The sequence below is a fragment of the Chinchilla lanigera genome, unplaced genomic scaffold, assembly GCF_000276665.1.
Source record: "Chinchilla lanigera isolate Chin_1 unplaced genomic scaffold, ChiLan1.0 scaffold00065, whole genome shotgun sequence".
Lineage (NCBI taxonomy): Eukaryota > Metazoa > Chordata > Mammalia > Rodentia > Chinchillidae > Chinchilla > Chinchilla lanigera.
In genome coordinates this window covers 9562878-9580389 of record NW_004955466.1, presented here as the reverse complement: position 1 = coordinate 9580389, position 17512 = coordinate 9562878, and the positions used below count along the sequence as shown (strand labels likewise).

The 17512-nt window shown below is 39.6% G+C and overlaps 1 protein-coding gene and 1 long non-coding RNA gene across 5 annotated transcripts in view; one reads left to right on the top strand and one right to left on the bottom strand.

Moving 5' to 3' along the window:
- Pcnxl4 (pecanex-like 4 (Drosophila)) overlaps positions 1-7843 on the top strand; it is a 34998-nt gene extending 27155 nt beyond the window's left edge. For 3 of the 4 annotated variants that reach the window (XM_013521992.1, XM_013521994.1, XM_005399186.2), the window contains exons 9-11: positions 47-1071; positions 1455-1641; positions 7174-7843. In XM_013521992.1, coding sequence (XP_013377446.1) covers positions 47-1071; positions 1455-1641; positions 7174-7437 — 1476 coding nt within the window. In that variant the 3' untranslated portion in view covers positions 7438-7843. Of the gene's footprint in view, positions 1-46; positions 1072-1454; positions 1642-3366; positions 5669-7173 lie in introns of those variants that run through there. The other variant, XM_013521993.1, reaches the window with a different exon arrangement.
- Positions 7844-12716: 4873 nt separating this feature from the next.
- LOC102020547 lies at positions 12717-14937 on the bottom strand. The gene is made up of 3 exons (XR_263302.2): positions 14780-14937; positions 13962-14177; positions 12717-12936 (listed from the first exon to the last, which is right to left on the bottom strand). It is a non-coding gene; the product is annotated as an uncharacterized LOC102020547 (long non-coding RNA).
- Positions 14938-17512: the final 2575 nt, after the last annotated feature.

The window sequence follows — 17512 nt, the reverse complement described above, 5'->3', positions numbered from 1 at the left end:
TGTAATAAATAATTTTAAACTCAAGTATTCTTTATTTTCTTTTCAGGGGTTAGAATTGCAAGAAACATCCTGTCATACTGCTGAAGCCCGAAGAGTTGATGAACTTTTTGAAAGTGCTTTTGAACAAGAATGCCCAAAAGTATGTTCCCTTAATGAACACTTTGGGAATGTCTTGACACCCTGTACTGTTTTGCCTGTGAAGCTATATTCTGACGCCAGGATCGTCCTATCTGGCATAATTGACTCTCATGAAAATTTAAAAAGTTTCAAAGGTGACCTTATTAAAGTGCTTGTGTTCATCCTCGTTCAGTACTGCTCTGAAAGGCCCAGTAAGCAGGAGAATGTTCACAAAACTGAAAGTAAAGGGGAAACATCTCCAGTAGTACTTCCTCCTTTGAACACATCACCACGTCCCAATTCCCCGGAAGACACAGACAGTATTAAATCACAAACTTTCGATGACTGGTCAGACGATATTTTTGATGATGAGCCAACAGTCAAAAAAGGAAAAAATTGGTTGAAAGATTTCCCAGGTACAACTTTGCCTATTCCAGGCTCAGTAGACTCACAGAGGGTTGCTGATATTCCTACAGGCACCATTTCCGAACACAATCTGTACAAAGCAGTTCTGCTGGGATACCCAGCTATTGACAGAGGAAGGGAACAAAGCACGGCTTATATCCCTCTCAGTGAGTTCAGTTCTCCGCATTCTCACTTAGTGAGCTTACCTGAAGAGTGGAGGCCTACCTGTATGCCCAGCTCCAAAATGAAAGAGATGAGCTCCCTCTTTCCAGAAGACTGGTACCAGTTCGTCTTAAGTCAGTTAGAATGTTTCCACTCAGAAGCAGTGGCCTCAGCTGCACTGGAAGAGATTGCAAAGGACAAGGTTTTAAAGGACTTTTATGTTCATACAGTAATGACTTGTTATTTTGGTTTATTGGGAATAGACGATGTGGCTCCTACTGCTGGCCATATATTAAGAGTTTACAGTGGTGTTTTGCCCTGGTCTACTGCCTTGGACTGGCTCACAGTAAAACCAGAACTGTTCCAGCTAGCTCTGAAAGCCTTCAGGTAACTCCTTCTCATTCTATATACAAGTTGTAACATTGACACTGGCAGAAAAATGTTTTGTGTTGTTTTGGGGGAATTTTTTTTTTCAGTTCTAGTTTTTTTTAATTCACTTCAACGAATGGAAAAATGCTTAGCATACATTGTAATTTTATCAGCGGTACTCTTTAATTTCTGCTTCCTTTACTTTTGTTTGTGTAAAGGAGCTGTTTTTCATGTGGCTGGCTGGGTTTCTTCACTCTTACTATTTCATCTGTCCCTCAACTGCTGGTTTCAAATTTGGATGATTTCAAGTCAGTCTTAAAACTATTGATCAAACACATCTATTTTACCTATAGAATTGATTTGAAAATTCTCAAAAATGGTGTGGCTTTTCCATTTTTCAGATATACTGTGAAACTAATGGTTGATAAAGCAAGTTTAGGTCCAATAGAAGATTTTAAAGAGCTAAAAGACTTCCTGGAAGAATATGAAAATGACTGGTACATTGGTTTAGTATCAGATGAAAAGTGGAAGGAAGCAGTTTTACAAGAAAAGCCTTGCTTGTTCTCTCTGGGCTACGACCCTAACATGGTAAGGTTAAAAATATTTTTAAACATTTTCTTATATTAACTGTAATGATTAGAAAGTTATAAATATTTGAATCAGGCGGTAGACATACAACATTCCAGTTATTGGTATGTATCAGTTACAGTTTCAGAGCTTTTTTTTTTTTTTAGTACTGGGAATCGAACTGAGGACCTTGAGCTTGCCAGGCAGGCGCTTGTGCTCCTGAGCTATATCCCTGGCCTCAGAGCATTTTTAATCATGACTTTATTAAGGTAGTCCAGCTCTAGACTAGTTGATTCATTTAATTTTCCAACTGGGTAAGAAGCAATTAGTGATATTGTGCAGCCACTGTGCACCAGCTGAGCTGTGAGGTAGCCAAGTACATGTAATGTGCAGTGGCATATTTGACGAAATCGCTTGTATTGCCGTGCCTAGTTCAAGTGTAAGAATGCTCACTTGGTTTTGACTCATAGAAGAAAAGTTAGTTTGTAAGTGGCAAATTATTTTTTTTGGTGACATCTGTATTTTATTTGAAGCAAACATATCCAGAATGCATAGAGACTCCAAAAAGAGGATGACTTTGTAAAGATTTAATACTTTTTCTTTTTGCATTGATTGTGTGCAACATGCAAGATTCAATATTATGAGCCTACCCGGAGTTCCAAGGCTGACTAACACTAGTGTGTGTGTGGACTTATACAAATGTTCTCCCCAATGATAGAAAAAAATTTATAGAAAAAAATTTAAGTAACCATTGAAATTTTCAGAATGGTCTAGAGGGAAGCTGAAGAAATACATTTTTTCAGGAAAATCTAAAACCCAGTAAGATCAGCAAAAGACCAGAACCAGAACCAACACTCACTTCAGGAAGGAAAGACTCCATTCTGGGGGCCCCAGGAACATAGGGCTCCCTTTCCCTCTGCTCCCAGGTGGAGGAGCGTTTGCCCAGGAGGGACAGCCCAGCGTTTCTCCTGCTTCCCCTCTCATTGCTGAGGTTAGCTTCCAGCCATGAGTAGTCAGGAGGTGGGACGGCCTTCTGGCAACCCTGTTCCTGGGCTGGGGGCTTCATGTTGGGCCTGTCAGCACTGAGAATGTTAGATCCCGAGCATCCTTGCTACTTCGAAAGCAGAAGCTCTACACTGGCAGAGACAAATTGCAAGACCTAAGACTCCTCTCTCTGCTCCAGTGAGTTTTTCTTATCTTCCAAAGCAGAAGTTTCACGCAGAGAGAAGCATGGTATTGTTCTACCTCTTCACACAGATCTCTGCCTCAAAGATTTTTCCTTGGGGGAGAAGAAAAAAAAATAGAGCACTGAAACTCTTCCCCAAAGAAGTGATTAATTTGCAACAGTGTGGACACTTTGAAGGCCCTCTGGAGCAGTGCAGACTGGTGAAAAGTAAACTGGCTAGATTAACAAAGCGGACCAAGGAAGGGAACACTAGAGAAGAGCTATTCTCAGGTCATAACGACGGTCAGGTATCCAAAGCACTGCTCCAAAGCACTGGATCCAAAGCAGTACCAAGGACTGATCCAAAGCTGGATCCAAAGCACTGATATCCACAGCAGTCCCTCTGAAGGAACCAAATTTGATTGGATCCATCTGGGCAACAATTTATGCCTCAGGTTCTTGTTGAAAATAATATTGGCAAGCGGTGGGAACTTGCCAGAGAGTGCCTGGAGGTTTTAGTCTCTAATACCCAGTGCTCACAACTTAAAGGAGGAGAGATGTATTTTGGCTTGTGTTTTCAGCCCGTTGTCAGGTGGCTCCAATGCAGACACAATATAGTGGAAGGCCCGGGCGGAGGGCAGCTTCTCACCTCCAACCACCCCCACCTCCTAAAAGTAAGTGAGCTTTACTGCTGCCATGGTCTTACCGCCTTCTAAATGAGGCTTGGGGGATACTCTCTAGATCTATACCATACCTATCAGAACTATTGCCCTGCTAAGGGAACGGTGAGTTTTCTGTTGGGGCTGCACTTGCAGCAAAGCAGTATCTGGGATTTCAAATGAGGGAGAAGGAGAGGGTAGGTAAGGTAGGGATTTATGTTTACTTGGATTAATCAAACCATTCACTAAATAAACAACTGAATATCAGTAACGTGCCCAGGGAGTAAGGGGTCAAGAAGCAGTACCCAGTTTCTACAATGCCATTTATAACATCTAGTTGTCAATAAAGAATTGCAAGAGATAACACAGAAAAGTTGAATCCACACACGAGGAGAAAATAGCAGTTAACAGAAACTGCCTGTGAGAGCAAGCAGATGTCAGTTGTAAAAACATTTCAAAGTAAAGGAGGATGTTCACATCACCCAGAGAAACCATAATTAAGGCAATAAATTCTGATAACAAGTTCACATCCAGTAGAACATGTCAGTAGAGAAATTATAAATTATAAAAATGAGGTTGAACAGATTGGAACTGGCAGCTGAATCCGTGAATTTGAAGATTTTAGATCAGTAGTGACTACGCAATCCAAAGAAAGGAGAGAGAAAAACGAAGAAAAGAAAGAGAGCTTCAAAGAAATGTGGAACAACATTAATGTCACAACCTATAAATGATGGTGCTAGGAGACAGGAGAAAGAGAAAGAAGAAAAAAAGTATTGTCTGAAAATTTCACAAAGTTACCGAGAAACATTACACAACCAGGAAGCTCAGTGACCTTTAGGGTAAAAACGAAGAGATCCACAAACACACACATCTTGATAAAATGCTGGAAGCCAGAAACCAGGCAGAACGTTAAAATGGCATGTAAATTTTAAGGAAAGCCTAGAAAAACTATTACCTAAGAGTGCCACAAAGAAATTTTTCAAAAATGGAAGTATTAAGGGGACATTCCCAGGTAAAGAAAAATGGAGAATTTGTTGCTTACTGTCCTGCCCCTTGAGAATACTCAAGAAATTTTCTGGCTGAATGCATGTGATCCCAGACAGTAATGGACTGTCCCCCCTACACACACACAAAAAAAAACCACCTTCTTTGGTAACTATGTAATTTTTAAAAACAGTATAAATGCATATGTCTTTTTCAGAGTTGAAAAGAATTTTATAAAGCAATAGGCAATGTACAGAAATGCAATATACTTGCCAATAATTGTACAAAGGATATCAACAGGGACAAAGGAAATGATTCTAAATGATAACCTGCATCTACAAGAATAAAAGAAATGAATTATAAGTTAGAAATCGCAAAACCAACAAATATACAGGTGCTCCCTTTTCTCTCAAGTTCTTTAAAAGATACACAATTATGTAAAGTAGATGTGCTGCCACAGTGCGTACTGCAATTATGTAATAATTATAACAATGCATTACTGTATTTTGATGTCATTTACAGATGTAATATTATAACCATAAAATCACAAAAAGAGGAAAAAGTGAATACAGTTATACAAAAGTAGCATTTTTATGTCTCAGTGGGAGTTGGTGTACATCGAAAGCTCTAATAAGACACATGGCAAACTGTAGGCAACAACTGACTGGGAAAAGGAGGTGAAAAATCCATAAAGACATTAAAGTGCCAGCTTAAAAATATTTACTTGATGTAAAAGAAAATAGGGACAAATAGAGATACGTACACACACATACACACAAAGCCATGCAGTATAGAAGACAAAAGGGGAACTGACAAGAACCAGCTGTATCATGAATAATATTAAGTGGTAATGGCGTAAACAACCCCAGTGTTTTTCCTTGCCCCTTCCTTCTAGCCTTCCTGGGCATGTGGCCACATAGCTCTAGTCTTTCTCTCCATCTTCCTGTGACCCTCTTCCCTGTATCCTGTGGCAGTTCTCCTGTTCCACTCTTCTACTAAGACACCTTCTTTGGCTTGTAGACCCAGCTAAATCCACAGTGATCTCATTTTGAGAGTCTTAATCCTATCTGTAAAGTATCCATACCAAGTAAGGCCACACTCAAAGGTACCGTTGCTTAGGACTTCTTTGAAGATGCTGTTCACCCCACTCAAGACCTTACTTTACACCATATTAAAAAATATTAACTTTAAAATGCATCACAGGGGCCAGGGATATAGCTCAGTGGCACAAGTGCCTGCCTGGCAAGCACAAGGTCCTGAGTTTGATTCCCAACACCAAAAAAGGAAAAAAAAAAAAAAAGCATCACAACCTTTAGGTTAGAGCTAAAGGCATAAAAATCTTAAGAGAAAACATAAGAGTAAATTTTCATGACCTTGAACTTAACAGTAGATTCTGAGATTGACATCAAAAGCATGAGAAACAAAAAAGAAATACACCGTCAAAAGTAAAAATTGTGCATCAGAGAACACTGTCACAATGTAAAAATACTCTGAAGGGGAAAAATAATTAGACATATCTGAATCTGATAAAGGACTTGTTCATAGAATATGTGAAGAATTCTTCTGTTCTATAGTAAGGAGGCAGTGCAGATTAAAAATAGGTAAAGGATCTGTGTAGATATTTCCCTAAAGCTATGATGATGGCAGGTGAACACATGAAAAAATGTTCTGCATCACGAATCATCAGGGAAATGCAACCAAAACTACAGTCTATCACTTTATGTACACTAAGATGGCTAATACTCAGGTCGTAACAAGTCATGACAAGGTTGTAGAAAAATTAAAGCCCTCCACACACTGCTTTTGGAAATGGAAAATGGAAAAGATTCTGGCAGTTTTTCTAATAGTTAAGTATAGAATTACTGTACAACATAGCAGTTGTACTTCTAAGTGTATAACAGAGGAAAAAGATCAACATAAAAATGTGTATGGATGTTCATAGCATTTATGCTGTGAACGTAATTGCTAACAGATAGAAGTGATCTGATACGTCAGCTGATAAGTGTATAAACAAGCCACAGTATATCCATACAGTGAAACATTCAGCTATGAAAAGGGACATAGTACTGATTCAGGCTACAACATACGTGAACATTGAAAATATGCTAAGTGTGAGAACAAAGTCAGAACCACACGTGTCGCATGATTAATTCACATGACATTTCCAGCCTAGGCAAATCTATACAGATAGAAATTGCATTTGCTTATATAGGGCAGGGAGAATGAGACAAGAGGGGCAGGGTTTCTTTCTGAAGTCATGAAAATGTTCTAAAATTCAGCATCGTGATGGTGACACTTGCCTGTGAATATACTAAAATCACTGAATTTTATACATTAAAGGAGCAAATGGGGGAGAATGTGAAGTGAATCTCAATAAAGCCACTTTTGAAAAGGAGTCCATCACATGAACATCCACGGCCTCGCGCATACCTCAGAAGCACTGTTGAGGCTAGGTGGATTGAGGGACCAGAGAAGGAAAACAAAGGGAAGGAGCTGTGATTTTGTCTTGGTGATTAAGTGAAACAGGTGTCAGGAAATTTTTCTTACCCTTACTCAAAATGCTAATAGAGGCAGTGCCTGATTCCAAAAATCAGCGGCTCTTCGTGTGAACATTTTAAAACAGCATTTTATGTCTTTTTGAACTTGGGAGAAAGTTTGCCCAGCTGTGATGTTTCTCTGAGTTTATAAATAAGTGTATAAAGGCCAGAATGCTATCTCTCACCCTCCCACTTTTATATTTGAAAGGGAGTCTACACTGGGCGAGTGCTGACCCTGCAGGAAGTATTGATCCAAGTTGGGAAGTTAAATGCTGAAGCCGTTAGAGGGCAGTGGGCCAATCTCTCCTGGGAACTGCTTTATGCCACAAATGACGACGAGGAGCGGTATAGCATCCAAGCTCATCCACTACTTTTAAGAAACCTTACAGTGCAGGCTGCTGAGCCTCCCCTGGGATATCCGATCTACTCTTCAGAACCTCTCTCTGTCCGCTGGTGTTGGAGCCCATTGTGATTGTGATACCATCCAGGAGCTGTCACCAGAAAAGGAACAGTGTAACTCTTAAAGCTTCCTGGGCATTTTCATATCATGGGAATGCCTGAGCAAAATCTGACTTCCATGAAATAGGTTTTCTTAGCCCAAAACCAAAGTCAGCTTCATGCTGAACATCAAAGTTGGAATTAATTGGCCAATATTTGTGCCCTATGGATCATGGTAGGCTTTGGTAGATACAATAAAACATTTGTTAGCAACTTTTTAATGCTTTGTAAAATATTTGGTAGATTACTCACCTTAAAAATCAACACATGTGCAATTTGTACATAACTAATATTTGTCAGCATTTTAATGAATGATAATGGATATTTTCAAAAGTTAGTATAATGTTTATTTATTTGAAATAAAATTAATTTTTATAGTATTTTCAAGTGTTATACTGTTTTAGCTTTAACATTTAACATACTGTGTATGTCTTCATATAATGTGTTCGTTTTTGTCATATACCTCAGTTCAGAAACCTTACAGAATTTTATAAAATCTCTCCAAAAAACTCTTACCCCTCTTTTCCAAATATCCTTTTGATGTGAAACAAACAGGGTTTATTCCACTTATCATGCGAATATTTGCAGGCAGAACTAGATTAAGGTAATCTGCTTATGACTCCTACACAGCCTTTCAGACAGCTGATGCCTTAGGCCAGTGATGGTGAATCTATGGTGTACGTGAGAGCTCGCTCTCTCAACAAGGGAGCCAAGTTGCTCCAGCCAAGGTTTGACAAATTATCAGCATGCATACAACATCAAGATCACATTAATTGTGCATGCCAAATTGCATGCCAAATGGAAACTTACCTTTTAATAATAAGCTATTTATATCATTGAAAACTCTGTTGCTGTTTTTCTTTTAAGACAAAAGATGTTAATGTATGAATTTTTTTTTTCGAACTAAAACCTCTGTATTCAGGTTTAATTGCATTGTTGGCAATTTGCAATAAGTAAGTGGGTTTTGGGTTGCAGTTTGGGCACTTGTCTCCAGAAGGTTCGCCATCACTGTCCTAAAGCCTTTCTTTTCAGTGGAAGTTACCAAGGAGTGACTTATCTCATAGGACTATAAGTTAGTAGTATCTTAAGATACATAGACTAGAGTTAGGAGATTAAAAAAATTCTTAAAATGTGACCAGAATTTTATTTTCATTCTCTTTGTGTTTAGGAATATTTTATATGTACTTAACAGGGGCATGAACAGTGAAGCTGCGTCAGTTGCGACATGAATTTACTCCTTAATTTCCATGAAATCTATAGGATCCTGCTAGATTGGTTATAGAGTGATGCACTGTCATTAGAAATGATTGAAATTATTTTAAATGTATTAGTTGGGGTTCCTTTAGTATGTAGACCAGTTCACTTTGGCGATATTAAAGAATTAATTTTTTGACTAATTTTTAGTTAATGAATTCATGAGACTTGTGAGTTAATCTTTTGGGAGGCAGGCAAGATAGTATAGTTATTAAGATAGTGACATATTAACTGAGTTCAGATCTCAGGCTTATTAATTACTAGCTGGAGAATTTTTCATTCTTTTACTTACCTAGGAAAATATTCCCGTGTCCTTAAAAATTCTTTGACCACTTTTAATGATTGTATGACATTCCATTGACTGGCAAAATTTACCCCCCCCATAACAGGAATTTTAAGTTGCTTGATAGTAGAGTAATGCCAAGCCATAGCTGCCTGTAATCACAATACCGAGGCTGGAGAAGGAAGATCACAAGTTTGAGCCTACCTTGGGCAACTTTAGTGAGACCCTGTTTTAAAATTAAAAATAAAAAGGGTTGAGGATGTAGATCATTGTGAAGGCTCTGGGTTCAATCCCCAGTACCAGGAAAAAAATTCCTAATAATATACCAAGTCATAGCTTCCATTGACCTTTTACCTTTCACCTGTGTCAACTGGTCCGGTATTTCTCCATGTCACTCATGGCCAGGTTTCCTCTTTCATTCATTTGTCAAACCACTGCAGTCTGGATCCATCTCCATTGCTCCCCAGATTAAAAAAACTTTGTGAAGGTCACTATTTTCAAATCAGCTGGCTATTTTATGTGCTCGTCTTCCTTGTGTTCTTGTAGCCTTCCACCCCTTTGAGCGCCCCTTCCCGAATCACCTTTGGAGTTTTCTTCTGGACTTTTCTGGCACCACAATGATTTCTTTCTCTCTTCCTGGCTACTACTCAATCTCCTTTACCATTTTCCTCTTACACTTGCTCTATACACTTTGGAATTTCTCACCAGTTAGTTCTAGGCCTGCTCTTTTTATTGTGTTCACCATAGACATGTTTAGCTGCTCCTAAAACTTCAACTGTTACTAATTGATGATACGCAAATATTTTACCTAACCCAAATGCTGTTCCAACACTGAACCTTTATATCTTCTTTGACATCTCTACCTGATACATTAAAACTCGATTTTATGAATTTCCTCTAAAACTCACTTTTCTTCCAAATTTTAGTAGTGAATGTGTAGGTAATTCACATCGATCATCCCATCAACAAGTGGAAGAGCTGGACAGAAAGTATTCTTAGATCTCCTTAAAGGCATCCAAGAGCCAAACGATGAGGAGTAAGTATATTGCCAAGATCCAAACAGAATGCAATTGAGAGACCTCTTAATTTTGGTTATAGCTTCACAAGTGTGTCAGTTTCACAAATGTGTCAACTCTTGCCAAGTGTACACTTTAGCTAACAGTTCGGGTCTATCAGTTGTCCCCAGGGAAGGTGTTGGAAATACTTGGAAATTATCCGTTCAATTTACATGACAAGTGACTGTGGTCTCAGGCTGCAGGTGCACAGTGCTGGGAAAACATCCTAAAGCTACTGCTTCCCCCGCCCTCCCCGGCATAAGTACCCACTCACCAACTGTCATCCACACAAACCCACTACGCCTCCCTTCACACTGTCCAATGAACAGTTTCTTTTGTATTGGAAAGTGTCATTCAAGATACTGATTGGGAAATGGGTCAGTACAGAAGCCACATTTTTAAAAGTATGTGACCACTTGCCTCTACAGTTCTTGACTACCTACGACAAGGTACACTGCCTTTTCAATCTTGGTCAAAAGCCCAAGACAGAAAGGGTATGTATGGTATTTTCCTCTAGTATTTTTCGAATTACTGCATGCCATAAAAATGGCATGTCATAAACATGTCATTTTAATTTGTAACAGTCACTCGCTTAAACCCTGCACTGAGGGCTGGGGATTTAGCTCAGCGGCAGAAGCGCCTGTCTGGCAAGCACAAGGTCGTGAGTTCGGTTCCCGGTACTGGAGAAAAACCAAAAAAAAAAAAAAAAAAAAAAAAACCCTGCACTGAAAGAGTAGGTGAGCAAAATGATCTCACTGCTTTTTCCTCTCATCCCTGTACCAGTCAGTCTCTTGTTATTAATTCATTATATTCTGGAAGCAAGGAATGTCTCCCCTACATCTTTTCAAGAAACCGTAACACCAGCAGGAGCAATGCCAGGCGAGCATGGGGGATGCAATGACAAGTAAAGCAAAACTCACCAGTTCCCTGACTTTCAAAAGCTCCTCTTCATCTGTCTCAGTTCTTTTATTTGAGCCCACTTGCAATCATGCCTTCTCCACAAAGGGCTTCCACATTATTCTCTGTTTGTAACAAGCCACATAACGTAGTTTTTTGTACCATTTGAAAATTATTCCAATGTTTTTGCTGTTACAATTTTTTGTTTTGTTTGTACAATGTTCTGTTTGTTTTTATAGTAAATCTCAACTTTCATTTCCACCACTGGTTATGCAAGTGCCATCTTATTACACCCCATCTGCATAGCGTACCCCCGTTCTCTTCCTCCCCAAGCAAACATTAGAATACCACCGCAATACCTCTCAAGGGTGTCTTCACTCATGTTTTCTTGCTAAATGAGGCTACCTTCTAGGCGCGTATACTGAAGTACACGTAAATAGTATTATCTTGTAGCTCATGCTTCTAGGATATGGCCATGTGTGTATATTATTCCACTGCTTTTACCTGGTGCACCTCACGGTGTAGCTTCATCACGACTTCCTCCTTTGCAAGGGACAGTACTGGAGTGACCGCCTCTGTGTCCAACAACTCTTCTAAGTTACTTCCTGTACGTTACTTAGGCTGCAGCCAAGCTGTGGGCTGTGTGAATTGGTGTCCATTACTCCTGTTGACTTCCCCTTATGGCTTAGACATCGTTTCTGCTGCAAGACACTGAGTAGTAGAGAATGATTTATCACGGCAGGGAGGAGTTGTCAGTGCAGTTTGCCTGAGTTGAGTTGAATCCTTAATCTTCCTCTTACAAGCTCTGAGACCTTGCAAGTTGCACTTAGTCGCTTGGGCATCTCTTGCTTCATCTATAAAGGTAGATAACACCACCTACCTTGGGTGCTGCTACGAGGACTAAGGGAGTTAAATAATACTAAGCAGCCAGGACAGCAAAGGCCATACGGCAGGTGTGTAACGAATGATAAGTCTGAGTCCCACTTACTGCTTCAGATTTCAGGCACTTAAAGCAGTCCACATTTCTGAGTAGTTTGGAGGTAGGGCAATTCCCAACCCTTCTTTTAAAATTGCTCCTTATCCAGCACTCTGCGATGTGTGAAATTCCATGCAGTTATTCACCCCACCCCCAAGCAACCTATGCTAGTTATGTGGCTAGTGTGTGAATGTTTCTGTTCCCACAAAATTGAAATTTAACCCTCATGCAGCAGCAGTAAGAGGCATAACCTTAGGCTGAGTATGGTGGCACATGCCTGTAATTCTAGGACTTGGGAGGCTGAGACAGGAGGATCACCTTGAGGTCAAGGCCAATCTGGGTTATCAAGTGAGTTCAAAGCCAGCCTGAAATACATAGCAACACCCTGCCTCAAGAAGCCAAAAAAAAAAAAAAAAACAAGAAAAACACGGCTTTAGGAGGCAACAGAGTTATGAAAGAGATTCACTGCCTTTATAAAAGGGTTGGTCAACCCACCCTACAACCCATTCCACCCTGTAGAAACAGTGTTGCTTCCATCCGGAGAGCACAGCAACAAGGTGCACCTGAGAGACAGAGATTAGCCCTCAGCAAACACCTACTCTGCTGGGGCCTGGATCTTGGACTTCAAAGGTTCCAGAACTGTGAGAAAAAATGTTCTGTGGTTTATAAATCATCCAGTCTGTGATACTTTGGTATAGACACACAACAGACTAAGACATATGTTACAAAGAAGAGTGTAATTCCTTGATTAGGTACGTTAACCTAGATTATAAGCACATACTCTTAAATATTTTTTAACCTTTTTTATTCAAGAACATAGTATGTATTAATATAAGATTCATGGCAATGTTTATTATTCATTACATGCTGAAAGTAAAGTTGTATTGAAAAATATAAGCAGGTTGCTGTGGTTGTTTTTCACTTCTCCCTCAAGTAGCTGAGAAATTGCAAGTGTTCCATTCAGTCATGTTTTTTCTTCAGGAATTTAAAATAAGAGGAGTCCGCATCCTGTAAGAGTGACGGGAACATGAATCATCAGTCCTTGTCCTGTGTGCTCAAGTGTTTGACAAGACCTGCTTTTAGAATCTTTTAATCTCTAAGGATTTGTTGTTTTTTGCTTTTACCCTGATAATTCATTTTCACTGTGTTGCAAAAAGTTGGAAGAAATTAAATGTCTAACAAATGGATTAGACATTAAAGTGGATTGCTTAAACAACAGTAGATGACATAATGACAACATAGTACGGTCCTTTTTCATGCCTCTCTTTTTCATATATGAGCCACATTTGCTGAGTTATGAAAGACAGTAGTAACAAAGTATATGAAAGAAACAACTTTACTAATAAAAACCATTCAAAGTAATACCCTTTCTTTGCATAATCAGATTTTATAATTTGGGGATGAATGCATTACATTTGCCATGTTATGTATAGGTTAAACTTTCTGGTCATCATTTTCTCAGAAACAGTTGACAATCTTGGTCACTAATTGCGATAAAAATGAAAGCTAGATGAAGAAGTGATCATCCTTTCCCCTTAGAGTTCAGCACAGGGGCCTCTGTGATGTGCAGAGTACTTTGGAAAGGAGGTAATGGGCACTGGAAGCACACCAAGTGCGTGTGCCTGACTGAACAGAACACTCAACGCCGGGAGGAAGAACACACAGGGCTGAGGTGCACCCAGTCCTGGGCAGAAGTGAGAGGAAAGCAGTGACACCTGAACTGAGACTGGTAGGACGGCAGGGGTTGGAAGGAGAAGCTACGGGGAAAGAGCACTGTTGCGGCACATGTACTGGTCAAAGACTAGGTGGAAGAGAATAAATGGCAACCTTTCAGATGAAAAGTTCTCCGAGACTAGTGATAAGTTACAGTAACCTATCAGGTACATATGAGGGTAGAATACTTTTTATATCATGCGACTGACGGAGAATCAGGAAGGAAGTGTTTTAGGCAGTATAAGATTTTATACTTTAAAACTGATACTAAGATTTTATACTTTACAATTGAAACTAAGAAATATATAAATTGCTCTTACCACACCGCTCTTGAAGTTTTCAATCCTTTTCTTTCCTAACTTGTTGGTTATCCACCAGGCCCAGGTTGGCATATATTGCCACAAATACACTACCAACAAAAACGGTTGATCTCCAATCCAGACCTCTTTCAAATCATTGGCCATGGTGACTAACATCAGCCGCACACAACGACTAGTTGCCATCTTGTACGACTGGTCTCCACCATTGCCCACAGCCTAAGAAAAGATGGAAAATGAAGTGAATGCTGAGTATCCAAGCTGGTTACAAAACTTCTAAGTTAGAAAAGACCCCAAAGCCATCTAGTTGTGTGCCCTCATGCCCTGTGGATGTTCCTGTACATACTGATGGATGCTTGTAAACTTTCCTAATGTTCAGGAAGCCTAACATGAATCATGGGAATACCCGATAAGGTAGTATAGGTCACTAAAAGAAGTTTGCTTTTAATTACAATTGCACCATTAATGAGTATATAACACTCATTTTAATCACTGTAGTGATAAAAACCAAATTACTATTGAGACATGCATTTAGCAAATGAAATCCTATAAACGTGAAGATGAGGAGGAATGGAAAGAGATCAAAGGAGTTTCTTAATAGTGAAAAAACCATTACACAATAGTGGACACGGCATTAGTCTTTATTAAAACTCAGGGCCAAAGCACGGCCAGCCAACTTTAACAAATTTCATAATGCCATGAGTTAAGTGTTATGAGTAATTCATAAACAGTTCTGACTTAAAATCCCTGATATATATTGATAGAATATTAACATATAAGTAGTAAATCATTTGAATGAGTCCCCAGTTGGAAACTTTTACCTTTGTAACTTCTTCACCTAGGGCGTTGTTCACAATCTGTGACTGCACAGGTCCTGGGCAAATGTTAGAAACTGCTATGCCTGGATATTCGACAAGTTCAGTTCGGAGGCTGTTAAAAAAACCCTAACAGGGCACAAAATCGAATGTCAAAAAAGAAAAGCAAAGGCAAGAGGCAAATACAGCTACTGACACATATCCCATGATTTATCAAAATATACTCTAAAAGGCCCAAGGAAGGGACGGAGTGCCACCATCCAAGCTTCTTAGGCATTTTAACTGTAAATCCTGTAAATTTAGTTTACAGTGTTTAAATGTGTTACAGTTTAACTGTAAATTAGTTTGTGGAGAGGACATTCTCTAGATGTATTGCCTCAGGCCTGACCAAGCCCTGGTTGTTGGGTTCTGGAGGAAGTCTAGCAAAAGCATTGTTGGCCCGGGGACAACACTAGATGCTTTTCTGAGCTATGCCCTAAGGAAGATAACATGATGGTTTGCTGGTCAAGTCTCATTCCTATGATAATGGAGTTATATTGGCCTTGCAAAAGGGTTGAGATCACCCCAATTCCGGGGCTGCCTCCTTTGTTCTCGCTGAATGAAAGGTTCCTGGAGATGGCGGTCGGGGCTTGAGTCCGGAAGGTGACTAGCCCCCTGAGCTCAGATATATGGGTCTGGAGTTGTTCTTAGGAGGAAGGGATTGATACATCTGTGGGCACCTCGTTCTGGGGACCTGATTACCCTGGACAGGGATGGATAGATAATCCGACAGTAGCTGAGGATAGCAACATGTAATATAACAACCACTGTTAATTCATATTATTTTGTCTTGAAACCCTGTTATCACTTTAAATGTTCTTGCTTTGATTTATGTTTGTGATACTAGTATGCTGCTACTGTTCTATTTTTTGTTGTTTGTTTCTCATTTACTATGCTCTTTAAAATAAAAATTTTAAAAAGATTAAAAAAAAATAAAAAACCAGAGGCAATCTGGAACGCACATTCACGGCTCTTGCAGTGCATCCCCTTGGTCCTTCTGGCCAACAGTGACTTGCCATTTTACGGATAGGAAGCACTCAGCAGGAGAGTTCTAACACACCCTCCTCCTGCAATCCTTATGAGTATGTGTTCCATGGGATTGCTGAGGGAATTTTCTGTTTATTCCCCAAATAAACATTAAATAAACATAAAGCATTAATGTTTGGGGCAAAGAGAAAAAAAGCAGGATTAGAACTCCACAAATTCTATCCCAGAGAAAGTTTTCAACACATAAAATCTGTTTTACTACTGCAATAGACTGAATTTCTTTCAGAAAACAATTGTCTTTTGGGGTGATGACTAGCATGTGGATCATTAAAATGTAATGTGATTGCTGACTAATGACATTTGTAAAAACAAGCTAGTCCATCTAGACTTAAAGACAAATCATTTCTAAAGCAACAGAGAATAAACAAGAACTTTACTTCCCCTTATCCTTTTTTTTAAATCAGGAAATGTTGCAAGACTGCACTGTTATATGGCTAGGTTAACTACCTAAAAAAGTCTAAACTGCTAATCAGTGGTGCACTCAATATATGACCGGCCACCAAAGGCTGACCCATTACTAACACGGGAGCTAAGAGGTTTTGTTGTCAGAATCTGACACGATTCCTGATTCATAAGTGCACTGAAAAAAAATGCTGAGTAAAAGAATGGAGAACTCCTGTACCTTTAACGTTTTGCCCTTCTGTAGCAAGACAGCACTCCCTCTAAGCCAATACATCAGACACTACAGCCTCTCCTTGTTGAAACTCTTCTAGTGAAGTGTTTAAACTTCTCAGTGATAACCAAGTGCACACTGTAAGCTGCTGAAAATCTGAGAAGGTCTGTGTTCCTCCAACAGAGCCTCCGGGTCTCAGTGTGAACTACTGCTATAACTAACTAGACTCTTGACCTGCCAGAGTCCAGCAGATGGAGCCCAGGAATTAAACAAGGTGTCTACGAGGGTAGGCCAGACAGTTCATCTGTGCTTTCCTGGAAGCATCGTGATGTCCTGTGAGACACTGGTGCCAACAGAGGAATGGCTGCCCACCCTCAGCTGCCTGCCCGAGGTTTTCCCAATGCTGTGCTAGAAGTCACTGACAGCCCATTCATTCCTCAGTATCAGGGAATCCTCAGCATTGCAGCTGCTACAGCATTCCCTACAACTGTCTGCTCTTCTAAGAGGGGATTACTGAAAGAACAAACATTCAGTTTCCACGAACACTGATGCTGCAGCGATAGCATCTCATTATTTCCATAGTGAAATATTCGACTAAAATTGACCTTCAACAATACTACACATAAAATTTGTGCCTCCTTTAATCATTCTCCTGCTACCCACTCTTAAACCAAGGTTGAAAATTCATTTGATTCTGATACTTATGCCTCATAACCTAAATCAAGCTTTTCTTCTAGTCTCTTCCTTAACTGTATTTTCTTCTTTCAATGAAACCAGAATGAACAGAGTTAATATTCTTCCCAGGAAGGACATGAGGCAGAGGTCCAGGAGACAGTACCTAACAGTGACCTGCACATATAATTAGAACAGGTAAAATAAATAGCAGGGATAAAGGGAAAAGGAAAGAAGTAACAGAAATGAAGAAAAAAAATACATCTTAAAGGTACGCACAAGTGAGGAGTAGTGGACCTCAAGTTTACCAGGAAGATTTAGAAGATTTAGAAGATTCAGAAGGGTGGGGTGTGGAGTGGTATGCTGAC